The sequence below is a fragment of the Saccostrea echinata genome, unplaced genomic scaffold, assembly GCF_033153115.1.
Source record: "Saccostrea echinata isolate AGI-Se365-2 ecotype Australia unplaced genomic scaffold, CSIRO_AGI_Sech_v1 ptg000024l, whole genome shotgun sequence".
Taxonomy (NCBI): domain Eukaryota; kingdom Metazoa; phylum Mollusca; class Bivalvia; order Ostreida; family Ostreidae; genus Saccostrea; species Saccostrea echinata.
The window spans coordinates 3,722,471-3,744,299 of NW_026889773.1; the positions used below are offsets into that span (position 1 = coordinate 3,722,471).

Below are 21,829 nucleotides of genomic sequence, written 5' to 3' on the forward strand. Positions count from 1 at the left end.
ATTAAAATGGGACTATATTGTTAGTAGCATATTGTGCATTTGATATATAAATTTGTTTTTTCTTTCTGTTTAAAAAGCAATGATTGGAGGATTTATATCTTGTTGGAAGGAAGGAAACAAAAACTTACGGCATCTTAAAGTGGATACAAAAAACGTAGCATTCTAAATTATCAGATTTGTGCAAACTTAAGCCATTCCTTCCGAACTATAACAAGGGAAGCATAAGATTAATCTGATTTTACTGTAATTCAAATTTTAATTGGATTCAACTTCAAATAAGTTGACATTCTCACATATGAAATATGGAGATAACGAAAACTATTCAAGATCAAAGTTCATTAAAACAATACAAATCGGGAGCAGGGCAAACACGGACCTCTAAAACATCAGAGATTTGACCAGGTCCCATTCAGGTGTGAGCATCCCTTGCCGAACGGTCACACCCGCCGTTAACTTACCTCCTTTTAGAAAGTGTTCATACGTAGAACATGCTCTTGTGTATCGAATCAACTGAGAGATATACACCACATATGCAGGTGATAAGGGTATACTGCTGCATAAGTAAGGGAAGTTGAAGAATGAAAAGTTAAAGTCATAACGTTTATCATGAAGCTTTCTTGTTAGATAACCATTAAAGTTTTTTTTTTTTTTTTTTGTAGTAAAATATCCTGATATGAAGCAATTAACTAGCGGATTTAGCTGGGGCGTCCCCCCCTAAAATTTAGGTTTAGATGGGGCGTGCCCCCCCTCCCCCCCCCCCCAAATCTAGGTTAGGTTAGATAAGATTTTATTTGTATTAAACAGCATCAAAGTGCTTTGAAAGTTACTTTACGAAGTACGATTTTTGGAAATCAGCTTTTCGATTCAGCGTCACGTGGATTGTACCTGGTTTCAAGCTATCAAAATCACGGGGAAATAGTTTCCGTCTTTTTTAACAATACAGATTATCTCTCGGCTCTACTTGATTTCAAATGAAGGACACATTTTTCTTATTATGATTTCACTTTACTTGTCTCACAACTTGAAAGGGGAAGAAAAATAGTTTTGTTATCAAAAATAAAAATGGCGATCATTGATAGACAAAAATTCAATATGCTTAATCTTTCGAGGCAATTTAAAATAAATCTAAGGCATGTGAATTGACAACATTGGCATTTAAATGTCTTAATGAAGTTTTAGAATAAATTTCTCCGATAGAGCTAAAGTCTTGAAGCTAGTTTTGAAGAGGTATCTAAAAATAGTCCACTGTGAAATCATCTTTAACCGTGGTAGTCAATGTTCGTGGACAAACGAAATTTGAGTGATTCGTTGGGAAATAATGTCATAGATAACTCCTGTATTCAAAATACATAAGAGACCGTTACATTGACAAATTGTTCGTAAGGATGTTATTGTTTGCGTTAGTGTGACCCACGAAATTCATGAATATTGGGTTCCAACGATCAACGATGATTCCACAGTAGTTAGTTTTGTATATTAATAAGATATAATAACTAAGATGAATATTAAATATTAAATCTCTGAGAAAAATGAAACACGTCATAGGAAAACCTTCTATTTATCGAGGTTTTACTCTTTTTATGAAATTTAAAGATACTTAGAATAATTTGTATGACTTTTTTGTTTATTCATTCATTTATTTATTTTGTTTTATTTTTCTAACAGATTTTCATCAGTTGCACAGCGAAGTCTATATAAATATATATATTTATGGCTAAAATTTCACTCAAATTTCATCCTGATCACTGTTCGATAAAATCTTTATATTATCAATTTCCGAATAAAGTGATTCTTTCAAAAATGAATGGAGTGGTATCCAGGCCAAAAGTGTTCAGACATGATGAAGTTGGGTTGCAAAACCAAGAAATTAATATAAGTGGAGAGGCTCAATGACGAGCAACAAGCTAGACAGCCAAACACATCTAATAAGAAAAAATGCATACAAGCTAGACAGCCAAACACATCTAATAAGAAACAATGAATACAAGCTAGGCAGCTAAACACATCTAATAAGAAATAATGCATAACTTAATTATGTATGTGAACAACGGCAGAAAGATGATGGGGTGTAATACGTAATTTGAAATAATAACCTGTGATTGAGATTTCTTTTATTTTCTTCAATCTTTTTTCCGCATTTAAATTAGCATACTGCATAGTACTGATCATGAGAAAACGATAGACCGTACATACATCACATATATTTCATAAATTAAAGCGCATAAAGCATACATTACGAGAATCCCATTAAACTATCATCATATGATTTAATAAATCTTCAGATAATTGCATAATATATTGACTAGTATTTTACAATAATTTTATTAAACAATAATAGATGAGTTGTAATACAAATGAGTATTTTAAACCATATTGCGAGTGAATTCAAATAAATAACTCTGAACATATGAGTATTGACACTAAAAATACACAAATCAATTGAAATCCTGGAAATTTAAGTGTTTTTAAAATGAACATCCGGTAAGGATTGAGACAGCCTTCTGACCGTCTTCTCTGATGCGCTGTTCTCATTTCCTTTCTCAATTATATTCTCATGGCTGACGTGTGCTTTCTGTGATTTGTGTGACGTGATGCGTTTAAAGAAACTACTCGGCTTGAATCCTATGCTTTTAATAAAGTTACCTTGGTTTTGATGTTCTGCAGTTCTTTCATCCTCATCAAATGCATTTTTGTTTTGCAAAATATCACCATTGGCTTTATGATTTGTCAACCTTTCGTCTGCTTTTATATTGTCTAAATCCTCTTTATTTCCTAGGAGTTTTTCACCACTGTTTCTGTTTAGCGAATTGACAACAATTTCGGCTTCCTCGGAATATTTCTCCGATCTGTCGATAATGATAGAGTTCTTAAAGGGTAAAGTTCCGGTTGTTGCGGAGTAGTCTTCTCCTTCTTCCTCCGTGTCGTCTGCAACTACATGTATAAGAAAAATAACGATAAAGAAAACAATTCACGATTATTTACTGTATTATCATTTTAATTCCTTAACTTGTTTTCATGAATTAATTACATATTTTACTCCAGAATACTTTTGTTAAGGTATGAACAATACAGATACAAATGGCAAAAAACAGGGTAATGAACAACATTCCTTCAAAATCAGTTCTGAAATTCTTTAATTTCGTATACTCAAAAGGTACAGAAAATAAAACCACATTTGCATTGAAATCTAAGAAATGATCAGCACCAGATATGTTCATGTGATGTACGTACCGCAGGCTGAGGAGAGCTTTCTTGTACAGTTTGTGGATGTTTTCTCCTCCAAAGTCACACCAAATGATTGCCTCTTTTCAAAAGCACGACTGCCTTGAAAACTTCCGCTGTACGAGTCTCGACTTCGACTCGGTGTGGTCCTCATGACTCGCTCTTTGTTGTTCTTCTCAGGGCGAAAAATCACAATATATATCTTAGTTATAAAGAGACATAGTAAGCAAGCTGTACCGTGAATGATCAACGATATGGAAAGGGACATAACTTTGACAAGTTTATTTTCAGAAAAGGTATAAAGAGGGATGAAGGCGATCCAGAGTACGAAAGAAGTAAAAGAACAATACATAATCTCGTGGGAATCGTTCATGCCATCTGGAAGCTTTCTTGTTTTAATTGCAAATACCAAACAAGCAATCATTAACAAGAATGAGAAGGCAAGGCTTACGAAATAGCTAAAGTTGTCTAGATCTGCACACGACAGATTACCAAGGGCTTCCTCGCGTGTTACGGAGTATTTGACTACTGGTAACGGAGTGTCCCCAATACTCCAGAAAACTAACGCAAGGAAGTGTAGTCCTGAGAGCGTCAGTGATATTACTAGGGCTGTTTTCATAGTGCAAATATTTCTGTTGAATACTGTTTGTCCCTGAATTGATTTGTTCTTTATCGATGACTGCACATCAAAAGCTCGATTGTAAACCATCAGTTTGGAAAAAATTGAAGAGTACGCCATTGTGTAACTAAGACCTAGAAACACTCTGAAGAAAGCACACGAAGCCACAGTGGGTTCACTTACAAGAATGAATGGAGAGATGTAAGAGAAAAGTATTGCAACCAGCAGGACTATACTTGTCTCAAAACCAGTGGCCTTCACTATGGGTGTAGTTCGTTTGAGAATAAAAACAACAGACACAACACAACAAATGATGATCCCAAGACTAGATAAAACAAAGATCACTAGAATGGACGGATTGTTGTAATGAAGATGATCGACAGGAATAGCCACACAAACGTTCTGTGAAGGATTGGATGTCCAACCAGAGTAGATGTCACACGTCTGACAGTTGAAAGGATCAGAAGCATTTACAATCTCTGTGTAGTCGCAATCCTTGCACTCCCAGCAACAAACCTCGCCTCTACTCCGAAACTGACCATTCTTACAAGGCACCGAACACACGGAAGCGGTGTATTTAGATCTATTCATTGTTTTCCAGATCAATTCCTGTCCAGAATCTGAAATATTGTATATCATTTAAAAAATTAAATAGATTATTGCTTTTCATATAATTTAAATTGAATTAAATCCCCTTGTACATAGAACATTAAATGACAGACATTATCAATACATTTGAACACGTTTTTGAAAACTGAAAATGGACATTAACATAACTGTTTAAAAGTTTTACATGTATATAATAAAAAATAGAAATATGCAATGTTGAACAATTCATACAATTTCCCTTTTCTATCCAGGTATAATCATTTTGCTGCCTCTTGTATTGTAAAACACTGTATCGAATGGGACCATCTCTACCATTTTCAAAGTGGAAGCTCGTGCTAAATGGGTCTATATTTAAAGAAAGCAAAACCGGGTAAATGCGATTAAATTATACATAAAGATGCGTTAACAGTCTTTTTCTCATTAAAGTCTTATAAATTGAAAAGTGTACATCAAAGCTGTACTGTGCTTTTTTTAAGGAGTGAAAATTGATCAATAAATGAAAATACTAAAGATTTCTTTTAGTTTCTTACATGCTACATGTACTCACTTGAAACATTGGACAAATATTGGAGTATCAATTCTCCTGTAAGGTTAGATTTCATTCGCTTACACACGCCCTTCTTTTCACCACAAAGTAAAGTGTGAATATTATCCAGGGCACTCCCAAAAGAGTAAACAGCATTTCGAACATTGTAGGCTGTTAACAATTCCCTGAAATCTAGAAAGCATCTTAACCATTGAAAAAACTACAAAACGTGGGAGAAAAGATAATTACACTGTTTATAAAACAAAATCACTTTGCATTTACAAGAGCTCTATATCTTTGGATGTTTTTACAAAGTAAAATGAATCACGTTTTTGTTGCTGTTTTGAAACTATTTCTATTACTACATTATTCATATCTGATCAGACTTTCCTTTTGACCGTAATATACTTTTGTCATCAGAGTGAGTGTTTACTTGTATATTTTAAATATCATTTTTTGTAACTTTGAATCAGAGCTGCATTAATCTGCAATTTTTAAAACCATTACACGTAAAATGTATTTAGGTTCAGAAAATCCCCTGTTTACCACTTCATTTCTAGATCAATTCACTCAAGATTGCTTTTGCACCCATTTGAAATATACTTTATATTTTTCAAAAGAAAGGTATCGCTTTTTTTAAAAATCATTTTCATTTAATCATAACAATTACTATTAAATTTGCTTCTATTTTATTCCCTATCTTGTTTTCAATTATTTCATGACATAATTATGTATTTGAAATACTGATAATATCTGATGTCATTCTGTTTTATCTGATGCCATGGTTTAAAATCAAGCTGTCAATGTGACATATTCGACTTCGTTGTCATTGTAATGACTTCTGATTTTGTTGTCACTGAATTATCCTCTGATTCTGTTGTCATTCATTTAGTTTCGTTGTTATTGAAATGACCTCTGATTTAGTTGTCATTATATTGACCTCTGATTTAGTAGTTATTGGAATGACCTGTGATTTAGTCGTCATTGTATTGACCTCTAATTTAGTTGTTAGTAAAATGACCTCTGATTTAATTGTTATTGAAATGACCTCTGATTTAGTTGTTATTGTAATGATTTAGTTGTAATGGAATCCAATTTATTTGTCAGTGTGATGACTTTTGATTTAGTCATTATCTTAATCACCCATGATTCTGTTGTTATTGTATCTATCTCTATGTTTGTTTACTTTCCATTACCTTTGATTTCGATGTCAGTACAACTATTCTTCTTGTCAGTTAGAGAACAGCTGTAACGTTGTTTTAAGTATTCACCAAACCAGGGGTTAGGACTTCTACTTATATTTATTCTAAAAGCAGAAAAAGGATATGTCATCAAAATGTACTTTATTTAACTTTTATTTATACTACATTTATGATAGCAAACCTATACTTGGCCCATTCACTACTCCCTAAACATGTAATGCATAATAATAATAAACTCAAAATGTTAATCATGAAATTTTACCATTTATTTTCTGCCCTTCTTAGATTATTTGACAAAAGGTAAATAATCACTATTCAAATGTAATTGAGTGAATATAAACAGCAAAATTGTCCATAATGCTTAACGGTTTCATTAACTTTTTAAGCATATTTTTAACCGCCATGCAAAAATGGGTTGTTCTTACTTTCTGAAGTACTCGGCAAATCCCGGATAACTTCTGGTTTCAGGGCTGATCCCTATAGCTCTTTCAATAATTTTCTTTTGTCCACTAGGTGGCTCCCTTCCTATCCAAGCATCACCTCCGACCCAAATGACGTCAGAGCTATTATGAGATTGATCTACCATCTCCATAATTCTGTACGCCAGGGCATATTGCATGAACAAAATAGCAACGACTTTCCCTAAAAATATATATTTATATAGTAATATACCCAGCTACGTAGCTACGTTTTTCAAAGGATAGAGGGATGGACAGTTAAAAAAAATAATTGACAGCATACAGAATGTACCTGAAAAGTAAAATATAGATTAATATCCTACCCAATGAGATCATGTTTGGATCGCCTTTTCTCTGAATTGACAAAATTATCTATAAATTTTACTGTAAATGAATACGGACAGATGTTATAAAGGTACTATTTGTCGGAGACGTGAAAAAAGACTCATAATTCCTGGTCCTAAAAAGCTATCATTACATCGAGGTAAATGTGTGGCATCAAAACGATGTAACTTGGGCTTAGACTTAGACCTTTAATTATATACTTGATTTTGTTAAAGTGTTTAATACACAATATTCTATTCATTATCTTCATGTTGATTACACAAGCTTAATTATAATCTTATAAGGGTACTGAACCACCACAAATCATTAAGGATATTGCATTTGAATAGTTATTCCGAGTTTAATTAGCACTGCATATGCTTAGTTATTAAATAAACTGAATGTTTATAAATAGGTAGCTATAATATTTCTTTCTGTATGCTCAAAAACTAAATGTAATTTCCCTTTTTATGCTTTCGAAAGTTAATCATGTTGTAAATTTTGAATTAACTAGGTGGAGATGAATGCAAAATTTACAACTAATAGCTAGTTATCATGTTGTAAATTTTGCAATTAGCTCCACCTGGTAAATTCAAAAGGACAAGGTGCGTTTGAGGTAAAATTCGGCCCCGTGTCAAAATTAAATAATATTCCTCAAAACTCTTTGAGAGAGTATATATTTTCATGAAATTATCAATATATGCATGTACAAAACTTTATTTTTGTTTTATATAAACGTAAAAGTAGCATAGTTTACGCTAACGTTGCGATATTTTGACGTTGCTTTATGCGACGTCATGAACAAGAATTTAACGTCGTTTTGAAATAAATCCAGCTTACATGTATATTTTATTATGTACGTTAATTAAATCTCATTTTCATACACGTACATTCCGATGTATTGGTATACATGTGATAGCATATCATGCTTTCTAAATTATTTTTCATAATTAAAGACAAATCTTTAAATCAATTGCTATGGTTGGCTTTGAAAATTTTTGAATCATAAGGGAAAAAAGGGGTGTACATGTACAGTACATTCTTAGCGGATTTCTCACTTTCCACGCCTCGCATCGGCATGCACAAGCAAAGTTATTGGCTTTGTTTGTTAACTTGACGAACTGTAATTGCCAAGCTTTGTAAAAAAGACTAAAAGACCGTAAGACTTTTTCTTGAGTTTTGATTGCAGGTGTTCAAGAACATGATTTTGTGTGTAATAATGTCAGTATGGCTCGCAAGAATTTGGTCTTCCTGCTTATCTGCATTATATTTAAAAAAAAAAAAATACTTCTCAAGTACTTGACATTGCTTTTTGTGGATTGATTTACATAATTTTACCTGTGTCTATATTACAATATTTTATTTGCGCTGTCCAGAGGCAGAGCCCATCCTTGAAAAAAGGAATGCATGCGAACCTTCGTGTATTCTTTTCTTTCAGCAGTTTCGGAAACATTCCAACATCGAAGTTATCAGCTATTAATATCAATTTTTCAACAACAACAAAAAAAGAAAAAAGAAAAAACGCAGGTTGTTTCGACATGAATATATTAGGATCTACGGGTTTTTGGACAGACAGCATGTTTTAACGATGTTTTATACGTGTTAACCGATACATCTTCACAATGTCAAAGCTTTGTGATATCGTTTCTTTTCAAACCTTTTTAAATAGGACCTTGACATTGTGAAGATGTATAGATAAATACGTAGATGACCTACAATCTACTTGGTCTTTTAACGATGTTTAAGAGACTTTCACAATTAATTCATCCTCGTGGTAGAGGGGGAGCAAAAGGTACTACCTGGTTCATAGAGGATTTCGCGGAAAAGAAAAAAAAAATAATAGTACTTCACGGTAAAGAAAGATTTGAAAAGAAAGAAAAGCAATGTCGACTCGCGGAAAAATGTAACAGGGCATTGAGAATTTTCCTGTAATTTTTCCCAGAAAAGGGAGTGAGGTGTTCCATACCAACTCAAAAAGAAAAAGAAAAAAGATCGACCCAAATTAAAGGAGAAAACCTTATTTTAAAAAAGAAAACTAACCCAAACCCGAAAACCCATTTTGAAAGGGGGTGTCACTTTACCTTCCTACATATCTTACAAACTTTACAAAGTTTTCTTAACCCTTCCCCCTTCATATTTTTGGTATTTTACTATATGAATTTTATACAAGTGGTGGGTGTTGGGGTAGGGTCCGGATACCCCCCCCCCTCGCGGATCCCTTACTACTTCCTCTAAGTAATCTATAACTTTGTGACGACAACCTACGCATGCAAGCGTGTGTTTTAAGGAAGCTCTAAACACCAATTAGGAAAAAACATTTTTTAGACTTTGAGAACATTTTATCATATAAAGGTGTACATTATGACCTAATCCAGTTCATTTCAAGGATAAAGTGCCTGCCTTAAGACAATCAAGTGTTAGTTAACAGATTTCACTGTTGTTTACTTATATGGGTAATCAATATGTATATACTGTATTCAATTACTTTATCTTGGTCTAATATAATGTTAAGAATACCTCAATTTAATATTGTGAACCTAAGTTAACCCTTGAAAGTAGATGGCTTTTTGTTCATAACAAACAGAAAGCAATATTAATTTTATTTCGATATTCAGGGGAAAGGAAGCAGACAGTGCAGTTGATACTTTTTTTTACATGTTTTATGGGCGGGGGTGAAGGGGGGGGGGGTCTATTCAATGATAACTTAGATTACATGAAATATTTATAGTTCCTGTATCACATATTGTAGGCGTAGAAATTAAAGCAAAATAGTTCTACATTCAGTCTATTGATAATTAATTAAATGTATATTTTCAAAATGACAAAAATTAAAAAAGTAATAAAAACAAGAAGTCTGTGAGCCAATGCTCACTAATAATACCTCCGCTCTGATGTGAATACACAAGTACATTTTTGGACAGACACAGGGATAAACAAGAAGTTGACATCAGATTCATACAAAAATGAATCCCACCATATGACATGCCTAAACAATGAGTGTGCTAAACTTTCAAGCATCTGAAAAAAGTAGTTGCTGAGAAATCTGCAACCTGAATTTGTAATGTATGGTACGGACAGACGCACGGATAAACAGGAAGTTGACGTCGGATTCTCACAAAAATAAATCCCACCATATGGCATGCCTAAAAAAAGAGTGTGCTAAAATTTCAAGCATCTACGATGAATAGTTGCTGAGAAAACTGCGACCAAAATTTGTTATGTATGGTACGGACAGACGCACGGATAAAAAGGAAGTTGACGTCGGATTCTCACAGAAATGAATTTAATTTTTGAAGATTCATGAGGACATGAACTACGACGCTTCACGCCGGCATATTTCATGAAGCGCGTTAGCGCTTCATGATAAATATGCCGGCGTGAAGCGTTGTAGTTCATGTACCTCATGAATCTTCAAAAATTAAGATCATTTCTTATATTTACATTATTTTCTGATGAATTACATCAATTTACATCATTCAACTGTCATTTTTAAAGCAAAACAGTTTGCACTATAGTTTTGACGTCAAGTACGGTATTATGACAATGGAAATATTCATGCTCGTCCATGGTAGTTCATGAGAAAATGAAAAGTCTTTTAATTTGCAAAGAATCTTAAGGAAAAATCTTTGGAAATGTAAATATACAGAAATGAATCCAGACCATACGGTATGCCTAAACAAAGAGTGTGCTAAAATTTCAAGCATCAGCGATGAGTAATTGCTGAGAAAACTGCGACCAAAATTTGTTACGGACAGACAGACGGACACACACACAGACAGACAGACACACATGGCTAAAACAGTATACCCCCCTCTCTCCTTCGGAGCGGGGGTATAAAAATTGTCGTGGGAAAAGTATCATTATGTTCAAAGTGGTAATGAAATATCAAGTAAAACTTTACCATATACACATGTAGGGGGTAGGTTAAGATTTTTCCGACATGAAACATTTTCCAATTCGAACCAGCATTGAAACTACGTGCCTGAACGTTACGTGTGGATAAATTGAGAGTATAAACAGGTTAAACAAACAAAATATACACATGCAAAAAAAAATCTCAATCAAGGAGGGGGGGGGGGGACGCCCGGCACGCTGGTGCTGGATCCGCCTTTGAATACATATACGCACTAGATTGTTGATATTGATATCCTGGAAGTCATTATTCCAATGACCAGTAAGCATGGTGAGAACGACATTTTCTACGAAATCCAGCACCATGGAATCCATTTCACAATAAACCCGATGCTTATACATCGTAAATGCATTTATTAAATAAATCATTTTCTATGTTCTATGACACCCTGTTTATATTTTATTTTAATTTTTCCCTCCAGTTGGAACAATTAACAAGAATAAAATCAGCTATATTTTCTACTATCACTGCATTACATGTATGAGCCCTGTTCGAGAATATTTCACTTATGCACACTTGTCAGATATCCGTGGATATATACTTATCATTTCTTAGCAAAGATTAATATCTGCTTTAGTAAACAAGTCAGAATTTCAGTTTTGCATGTGCGCGCAGATAGGCAATACTTTTTCGGATATTAATACAGAAGGATAACAAGCAAACGATGTGACAATCAAAGGGAAACACTTTTTTATCCTCTGCCATTCGTTACTTCTATATTATATTTCTATATACCATTCATATAGGTCTGTCGATCTACAGTAATATTAAGAACATAAATTTAGAGGAGCAATTGGACACGACCCCCCCCCCCCCCCCCCTCCGATATCATCACTCAAGTAGTAATTTATAACCCCAAACAACCCCACCCCAAGTTCATTGTTTTCTTTTTCTTTTTTTTTTTACATTATGTAAATATTACATCCAACCTTTATTTAATCGCTATTAAGTACATAAAATGCTATATATTACCCCTTTTTGACCATCTCGAGAAATGATGTGACCGAAATACATTTATGTGATGTATATGGATTTACGGGTATTTTTTATGGAACTCTTCAAAAAAGCTAATTGAAGTCATTGATAAAACATTTATGACAATCTAAATTATGTTCGGAACTGATCTACACTGCACATGTTTTATACTGAGAGGCGCATTGTTAAACTATTGTGATATTTTGCCAATTTAATTGCCTTCTATCTTGGAAACTTAGCCTCTAATTTTCACTATAATAGCTTAAAAAAATCATGTCCTTGTACATGTAAATGGTCCATTTTCCCAACAGGCCAAATAAATCGGCGAAACCATTGTGACGTCAATGTTCATAAATGACGTATATTGTTTTATAATGTTCAGCTTGGCATGAATATGGACACAAGCACTGGGTAATAAATAAACTAGATGTAAAATAATATTTATACAACAAGTGTAAATACTACATTTTTTTCTGAACTGCTGCTTTTTTCAACCATCAAACGTCCAGATACAGTTTAACTCGGACCACTAGCTGTCGCTTAGTTAGGGAGCGCGGAAGTAAGATGCTATATATATACTAATATAGGCCCAATATATCTGAATTCCAATAACGTGTAAAGAATTCATACAGACCAGATCTTCATAACATTGATATGATGATTTCATCCTTTATATTAAAGGATTTTTATAGCGATACGAGGCGAGGAATATTCTCTATATTATTTAGATCTAGTAAAACACCTTCGAATGCATGTGTATTGCATTGTGTAAAATGAACACATTTTTTAAAAATAAACATGGTCCGCACAATATCACCATCGTAATTTTTTGCATATAAAATGCTTTCAAATCGATGTTTCATTTGTGAAAATTTCAAAAGTGGTGATATAATTGTGGTGAAGTGTAAATATTTGAAAAGTGTATATAGTTTTAGTATTTTAGATTTTGTGTTTATTTGACAGGTTTAGTATTATCATCTACAAAATAATTGTGACATTATTATTTACAGGAAATTTATTTAATTTCACTTATTTATATTTCAGGAATTTATTATTTATTTAAGGTATATTATACTTTAGAAGATACAATTATTTAGGAATTACTTTAGTATAAATAAATATGTTTCCCTTATAGTATTTATAGTAATAAACTTTGAGAGGTCAGTGACCTATGAAGTGACCCATCAGTGAGATTTCATTGGTCGGGGTTTTTGGAGGGAAATCTCTTTGTGGGCAGTGTATTTTTGGTTAGAACTGGTCATACCAGTCTTTGTGTTCAAACTGAGAGGATGTCTTGATGTTCCTGATTTCATACATTTTTGGGGAGTAGCAGTTTATTTTCTTTGATTGTTTAATTCCAGAATTTCAGGTCTGTTCTTAATATTATTTTCATGTATGATTGTGATTTTGTATGTTTATGTGAAAGTGAGTGAAAAAGGTGTTTGAATGGTGAATGCAAGTTTGAGAGATTGTGTAAATGAGCAGTATAAATATTTTATCAGACATTTCACTCTAATTCAAGAATTAAATTGTATATATGTAGGACTGAGTGAAATGAATAAATAAGTCTAAAGTTGTAAAACTATTTTTTATAATTAACTTGTATAACTGTAATGTGATTAATAGTAAAATTAGGAATTTTATCTTTTGTTTCATATAATTTAAATAATTCTTCAAATTTAAAAGCATAGGTATTTTTCATTAAATAAAGCAGTTATTATTATTAAAGATTTTTAAAGCAGCTAAGGGAGATTACTCATTGTTATGCATTCCTTATAGGACTGTCACAGCTACATGTGTAACAGCTAGTATATAATCCAGACCTTTTGACCATATTAAAGGTAATTTATGTGTTTTATGTTTATGTGTTGTTCCATTATATGTATGTGTTGACAGAACTTATTTTTGAGTATTTGTCATGCATGTCTATATTTTATGTTGAATTAAATTTCATGTGTGTTATGTCCAATGCATGAAATTGTATTTGTGTTAATGTTCAATATGAAATCACATAAGATTATTTGATTTAGAATTATTTAATATCAGATAATGATTTTGATAATTATTATGATTTTTTATTTTAAATGACTAAATTAATAAAGGAAATATTTTTATGATAAATTGATCTGTGATAAAGAAGTGGTAATTATTTTTATATCAATTTAATTTAAAGAGAATATGAATTATAAAGTATGAGATTTATTATAATGATGATATACTATAATGGAGTTAAATGTGTATTTTTAGCTTGTCTAATAATTGTTATTGTTATTACAGGGTCTACTATATTATACTACTCTACTGTTACCATGGTTACTATTATTTAATAAAATACAACAATGAAGCAAGGATCAACTGCGTTTTTAAATTATTCAACGAACCCTATTACATAATGCGGACCCATCGAAAAATGCTTTTAAGTCCTTGATTTTTAACGATTTTTCCGGAAATACGCATTCTGTCCATGATTTGACCACGAATAAACAGTATACAGGGACACATTCTCAAAGTTTGGGTTTATTTTTTTAATACGCATATATCCAACCTTTATTTCCAATGTAAAGTTTTGATTCAGCGTAAACTTTAATTTTTAGAAATTCTTAGGGCCAAATATTAAATCAAATGAACCTTGTCCTTTCTAACATGATGAGTTGATGAAAGTATAAGTTCCAATAATTTATAATACCTAGATAAATGGAATGACTGTGGTGTATCATTTTGAATTGTTTTAAACTGTTGATTGAGGAACAAATATATCAGATACGTACAACTCATTCACAACAAACTTGGCAACCAGTAAAATTAAACAAGTACATGTGCCTATAAATACACAAGCTGTACAAAAAGCAAGAAACATAAAAAACGGAAGTAACATTTAGATTCTAAGCATACAGGAAAAAAATATAACATCAACATATTTATAAAGATTCAGTTGAATTAATAAAATATTTAAAATATGATCAGAACATCAGTTCAAAACATCTTGAATCGATGATGAAATCAATAGTCCTATAATTTATCATACCTACGTAAACAAAATGAATATGGTGTATCATATTGAATTGTTTCTGAATCTGAAAAACAATACTTTTTGGATTGAAATATTTATATTGATGAATGAATATTAGATATGTACAACTCAAAAATAACAATCTTGGCAAGCAATACGTGTGGGTATCAGGCTTGGGGCGAATTAAATTGTAAAGTAATGCCTTACATTACCATTACTTCAGGAATCTGGGCATTAGATTACCATTACCAATACTCTAGTTTCTTAAAGTAAATAACTTTCATTACCATTACTTTAGTAAAGTAATGCATAACCATTACTTTTGTGGGTTTTCAAAAATAGAAATACAAAACTTTTGCTTTTCATAAACATGCACACCCCTTAAAAACTAAACTTGATGAATGTTAATTCAAATTTAACATTCTTAATTAAAAGATATGATATTTAAAACAGATTTCAAGTACTTGTATTTATTACACTGTAAATAACTTACATATTTTTTTATTATTCATAAGAAGTTAAATCTTTTCAATTGCCAATGAGATAAAAACATGTACAATTTGCACTTTTTGTGTGATCATTATTGATGTCATAAAGCAATTTAACTTTTGGGGCACTTTAACCCCTCCCCAAAACTATCTAAATTAATAAGACATTGATTTTTAGATCTAGTACCTATGAAAAAAAAATAAAGGCACTGACAAACTTGAAAAAAGGGTTTGACAGTATATACATTTTGCTCTGCTAAAAGTAGAATGCCTGTGTTCTATTCCTTTTGGATTTGTCATGGTCAGCTCAAACTAGACCAGCTCTTTTAATGTTTTATAAACACAATAGGTAGAAAGAGACTGGTTTTTGAGCACTTCTCAAAACAATACTTTGTTTTAATTGTTAAACCCTTGAGGCATTGTGTTTTGATGTTACTCTATTCAAAAGATGGCGATTATAAGTTTACAGTGTACATTAATTAGTGTACCTCATACCAGAATTATTTTTTAAAGTAATTTCTTAAAAACACTTTAAAATATTCTATGAAATTAAATATTATTTAAATTAAGTATGAAAATTTTATATGTGTGGTAATTGCACTTTCAACAGAATACACATTTTTAAAATAGGTATATACAAAATAATGCTTTGTAATGCTATGTAATGCCAGCATTACTCTAATTTTGAGAAAATAATGCATAACATTACCATTACATGTAATGCAATTATTTTGGCTGTTGTCTTACCGTTTGTGTTTTTCTTTTTCATTAAATCAACCACGACCTTTTCCAGTTCATCTTCTTTGGTGGATTCCTTTACTTTTTTATCGAATCCAAAACATATCCCAGCATCCTCTGCGGCAGCTATGATCTCAGTGTACCCTTCAATTCCATAGTTACTGTCTTCATAGAGGATACTGACATATTGCCAATCCAGAAAACTACAGTAAGACCAAAACACTACAATTTAATTCTTGATACAGAGACTCTATATTGTTTTCTTCTGAAAAGTATACCACTTTTCAGATATCTGGCTGCAGTATGATAATTTCGGTTGTCTTTTTTCATATACATATTTTGAGTAGGATTCATTAAAAAAACACCTATATCTAATTTGTTCATATGCCTATTATTACAATAAATGTCAAAAATATTGATACGGTACATATATATCATTACTATGGCATGTGGAGATAAGAAGCAGTAACCATACTGTAAAAATCAATTACACAATACAAAATGTGAGCAGAACAAACACGAATCTCTGAAAACATTAGTGGTACGATCAGGTACCATTGAGGAGTAAGCACACCCACCGCGTGCTTTTTGTCATGATCGGGCAAACGGAAAAATCCGTCGTCAATTCAATATGAAAAAAATGGCCTCACAATTTTGTATGAAAGATGTCAGTTAACAATCGATTTACAAAGAAGACCATTGTTGCAACTATAGAATCTGCTTAATATTGACATAAAACGCGTTAAAGATACCTTTGCATCATCAACTTATTTGTCAGTAGTCTTCCTCGTTTTAGAAATTGTTCATACAATGAGCATGATCGTGCGTATCGAATGAACTTGGAGACATAAACCTCATTGCAGGTGATAATGATATACTGCTACAAAAATAAGGGAAGCTGATGCTAGAAAAGTTGAATTCATTACGTTTCTCGTAAAGTTTCGTTATTCGTTTGCCCTCAACGTTTTTCTCTATGAATACTTGTATGAAGCAGATGTGCCGGGCTCTGTAGGATCTTTTTTTAGGTTCAATGGGGATATACATCGATTCAACGTATGAATTAAAATGAATATTGTTAATTGATAAACCATCATAAATATTTATCTAAATGTCGAATTGAAGGTCATATCGAAACGTTTTTTTTTTTTTTCATTAAGAAGTTTTTGAAGAAATTCTGCTTTAAAAAAACGCAAAAACAGGTTTGATAATAATGGGAAACAATTATTTGTTGGAAAACTGGACTCCAAAGACTATATACTAGATACTTTATAAATATCGATATATATATAGATAGATTTTTTAATAACAATTCCAGAATACTTGTGTGTAGAATCAGAACAGTTTTTTTTTCTTTCTTTTTTTTTTAATACAAATTTTAAGTAAGTTTGTAGAAGATCTATGACAACATAGGAAATTTGCAAGTCTATTCTTATTAGTAAAGAATATCAAAAAGTACATTCTAATTCATTGTCATTTTACATATCTTGTATGTATACACAGAATTGAAAATGATCTTTATTACAACAAAGTAGTACAATAGCATATCTTGGTTGAATAACTAGCCTCTTAAGCTTGTAGTTCTTCCGACTAATAAACTCAGGATGTTTGGCGGTATTACTCAGTCAAATCATTGTGAACGGCAATATAAGTCAATGAGCAAAGGCTTCCGTTGAATCTTCAACGAAAGTACAAGAAAACTTGATAAAGAGTACAATCTATTGTTTCAATCATACAGTATTACTTATCATCACATACCGCAATATACTGACTAATGCTTTGGCCTGGAAGGTATCAGAAGGGACGGTCCTCTTGAAATATTTGTATTTAACATTGTCGCTCAGTTCCGGGGTAGTGGCAAAGTAGCTTATCTGTTAAAAAAGGGAATAGCTAGTGTACAACTAGCAATAGGAGATAATGGTCAATGAATATTTCTTATATTTTAATACAAAAAATATCATTAATAGAATCTGCGCAAAGCCCAGTCAAGTAAAAACCAAATATAAATGTTTCGCAGCAATATGTCATTAATACACACCAGGTTTTATGTGAAAGAATGTATTAAGTTACTATTTATATTTATTTAGAATTATTTCCACTTAGAATCAATTTAACTTTTTTACCTGTGGAACTTTGAACAAAGTGAGTAGATTTGCCACGTCTACTGTTTCCTTGCTTCTGGGTGGACCAATTACACCTATGATGTTTCTGGTATCCGTCCAAGAACATGTGCAGTTCTCAAACCTGTTTGATTGAGAGTTATATCGCTTTTGTGCAAATTCCAGCGCGTGCTGTAGTGCTATACCTGTATCATAGCAGGAATCTCTGGCTATTAATCCCAGAGTAAATCCCTTATGTGTCAGGCTAGCATTCACTTCCCTCAGAGCAAAAATGGTCGCCTCCAGAATCTGAATCCCGTCTTGTTCGTTGACCTGCGGCGTGCATTTTCCGTCTTTGGAGTCGTGTATCGGAAACAGCGCCCCTAAAACAAAATCCCCAGGAATGTGTACCTCTTTGACAGACGTTTGAGCAGGAAAGCGTCTCACAAAACAGGCAAAGGTGATGATAAACACAGTCCTTATGTCCATGGTGAAACAAGATCACATTGTTACTGACATCGTGAATTTTCATTGATGAGGAAATTTTCCCTTTGGTTTTGTGTGCAATGTTTTCAGGACCTAGACGTAGCTGGAAGGAAGGAAATTAAGACTTCACTCCATGAATTGTGGCAGCGTTTGGATTTATACTAAAACATTACATTCTAGATTTAGTTTCTGTAGAATTAAAACATTAACTCGCAATTAAACCAATGGCAACAAAGCGGTACAGTAACTCACACTTAAAATGAATTTGTCTTAAAATTGTTTGTCAATTAGTCACATAAAACTCTTCAAAGATCCGGATCTCACGTCAATGGACATTGAAATATTCATACTTACATTGAATCAGGTTTTATACAAATATTTTTAGAAATGATTTTTAGTTTGTTTGTATTTCATGTTGCTCAAAATGTGCAATTATTAAAGTTTTGTTGTATTTTAAGAGAAATCAAATTTGTAAAATTAACTTTATTACAATTTACACCAACAAGGTCTTGGACCACACAATTTGGAACACATGACTTCTAAGGTATGAAATCTTAAAATTGAAGGTAATAATATTTGGATGATTACGATGCAGCGGAAAGCTGTGACCTACATCGAGCGATTTGGTGATTAAAGTCTGTAACACATCGAACTGAACATTAATTATTCCTACACGTTTCCTGTCGAGTTTTATTGACAATTTCGAAAATTGAATATGATGGATGATGGCATTTGACCTTTAACCTTTTTAAAAGACCTCGAGCAAAACATTACAGTAGTACACGCGTAGCGTAGTGACTCTGGAAATGAGCTGATACAGTCTGATATGTTTTGAAATAAGTAATATCTTCCGATACGTACATGTATTGGACTTTTTTTTCTTTACTAAATTTACCTGTATTGCGATGATATTGCTTGGTATTTAGATAACGGCAACCCAATGACAAGAAAATCTGTTTATCTTCTTGCTGTATTTATCGTATACATTTTCTGTTGCGTATAACTTGTATAATACAAGTAAATAATACGAAAAATCACAATAAAATATCATCCCAGATGATTTAAAAACAAACAATTTTCTTTGAAAAAAAAATTATAATCAAGGAAAGTCTATTCTTAAGGTATTTAGAAAATTCTTCAAGGTTTATTGGGTTAATTAAAATAACCTACCTGAGTTTATCAGAGTTAAAGTTGAATAAACCCTGGCCGTGTCGTGTTGACAGTAGAACCGTGCGTTACTGTTATCAGTAGACAGTAAATTAAGTTCATCAGTATTTGTATAAATTGACCATCATTTCAGCTGTTCAATTGTAGTTATAAGGAGCTGATGTTCCTTTTCTCTACTTGATCTTCTCAGTGAAATTGGGTCAAGTGTCGATGTTACCTAACCATATTGTGTATTTCTTTACATAAATGTTAGCATGTTATATTTTGTCTCTCTCATAGCATTAGAAAAAAATAAGAATTTTGGGAAAAGTCAACTTTAATACAATTAATATGGAGTCTCGTTCTCTGTTTTGTCTGGAATTTGAACTTTTTTCACGATATTAACTATGTAAACTACACACTGACAGAGAGCACGCGAGAGTCAGAGGTCCCGCCCACCCTAAAGGGACCAATTTACAAGATATACGACCCATCATTTCCGCCCTAACACAACACGTGTTAAGTCATCGAAATTGTCTAGAAGGAAAACATTTTTTCTTGATAGAAATTCACTACAATTTTAAGGACAGAAAATACAAACAAACTTGTCTTCCAAATGAAAATAACTTGAGTCATGTTTATATCGATACATTTAAGTAAAATGAATAAGTTTAACCACATTTTTAATTTAAAGTTTCCCAATTATTTACTTCAAAGTGATAAAAAGTTGTATAGATTTACATGTATAAGGATGATAGCAGAAAGGTAGTATTTTAAATATTTTAGAAATTTAATATCTGCATCATCATATTTGCACTAAAATAAGTCCAAATATATATATATGAATCCAGGCATCTATTGTTTTGTTTGCATCGTCTGTCCTTAATACAAACAAAGAAGTGTTTCAAGTTTCCAATCCAAAGATTAATTTTCAAAAATACAGTAATCTCATAAAAATGCAATGAATGTATTATGTTTCCATGAATGGTCAACAAAGGCATGCGATTCCACAATCAGTTAACTGTTATTGGATGTCAGTTGGACATATGCTCATCACAAAAACGAAATTTATATGGAACTTTGATATGTATATTTGAACACAATTTGTTTTTCTGAAATATCCAATGTAATGGCTAAACAATTTATTAACCAATAGAGATACACTGTATATGCCCTGAGTTTCTGGCTAAATTTCAATACCCTCCAAATGCTCTGCAAGGTCAGATATTTTATTGATACATGTGCAATAATTCTGCAATATCACGTCTCTAATTAATTGCGCATATGAAATTCGCTTATGTAATATTATCTGACGTATTGAATATGATTTCTGCATTAATATCATTCTACTGAAATTTTCCCGGTATTATACCGTTTTAAGGAAATGGTACAGGTAGACAGAAAATATCTGTACGGAATTTAACCACAGGCACCGTGTTCCAAGCAGTGAGACAATACAAGCAACTGTTTACTACTTCCGACACATTAATTACACGTAATGTATAATCGATTATTTGTTATTGTCAATGATAAATCATAAATTACAGCGATATTCAGTTATAGGGGAATCCTGGAATGATTTTTTTGTGTGTGTGTGTGTGTGTTCATTCAAAACCAAATTTAATAGCACTCCATTGTGTGTCTAAATTTGTTTAATCATGAACTATGTTGGACGAACAAAAGTTATTTATAACAGATGCATGTACACGTTTGTTTCATATATATTATAAGAAGTATTTCCGTGTGATATTTGAACATTAAGAAAACAATTTGGATTTTCTATAGTAGATACATTATGATGTTAAACGCATATTAATGCCATATTCTTTACACTATTTCTTTTACGTGCAAATATACTCTTAATATCAAGCCCATGTGTTTGATCACAGTGTAAAAAGAATAATAAAGCATGATCGGGGCATGTGATTATGAGGGAGTGGGGGCTGGCAGATTATGGTAATAAATGTTCTGTTATCGCAAAATCCGAAAATATATAATCTGTAATAAATTGGCAAAG

General features: G+C 32.2%; 1 protein-coding gene and 1 long non-coding RNA gene across 2 annotated transcripts; one reads left to right on the top strand and one right to left on the bottom strand.

The window, feature by feature from the left end:
- Positions 1–2,369: 2,369 nt before the first annotated feature.
- Positions 2,370–19,910, bottom strand: LOC133191714 (metabotropic glutamate receptor 8-like). The gene is made up of 10 exons (XM_061327448.1): positions 19,837–19,910; positions 18,205–18,769; positions 17,840–17,952; positions 16,094–16,287; positions 6,604–6,820; positions 6,173–6,282; positions 4,998–5,168; positions 4,682–4,795; positions 3,232–4,461; positions 2,370–2,931 (listed from the first exon to the last, which is right to left on the bottom strand). The coding sequence occupies exons 2-10, from the start codon at positions 18,667–18,669 to the stop codon at positions 2,456–2,458; spliced, it is 3,090 nt and encodes a 1,029-aa protein (XP_061183432.1). The 5' UTR covers positions 18,670–18,769; positions 19,837–19,910; the 3' UTR covers positions 2,370–2,455.
- LOC133191826 (uncharacterized) lies at positions 13,574–14,192 on the top strand. The gene is made up of 2 exons (XR_009721748.1): positions 13,574–13,689; positions 14,126–14,192. It is a non-coding gene; the product is annotated as an uncharacterized LOC133191826 (long non-coding RNA).
- Positions 19,911–21,829: the final 1,919 nt, after the last annotated feature.

What these genes read in the sequence shown, in the direction of transcription:
- LOC133191714 (XM_061327448.1), bottom strand. Translation starts at nt 18,669, where the DNA reads ATGGACATAAGGACTGTGTTTATCATCACCTTTGCCTGTTTTGTGAGA. An exon ending in CTTTGTTCAAAGTTCCACAG is followed by an intron (nt 17,953 to 18,204) that starts GTAAAAAAGTTA and finishes CTTTTTTAACAG; the next exon opens with ATAAGCTACTTTGCCACTAC. An exon ending in ATATTTGTCCAATGTTTCAA is followed by an intron (nt 4,796 to 4,997) that starts GTGAGTACATGT and finishes CTTTAAATATAG; the next exon opens with ACCCATTTAGCACGAGCTTC.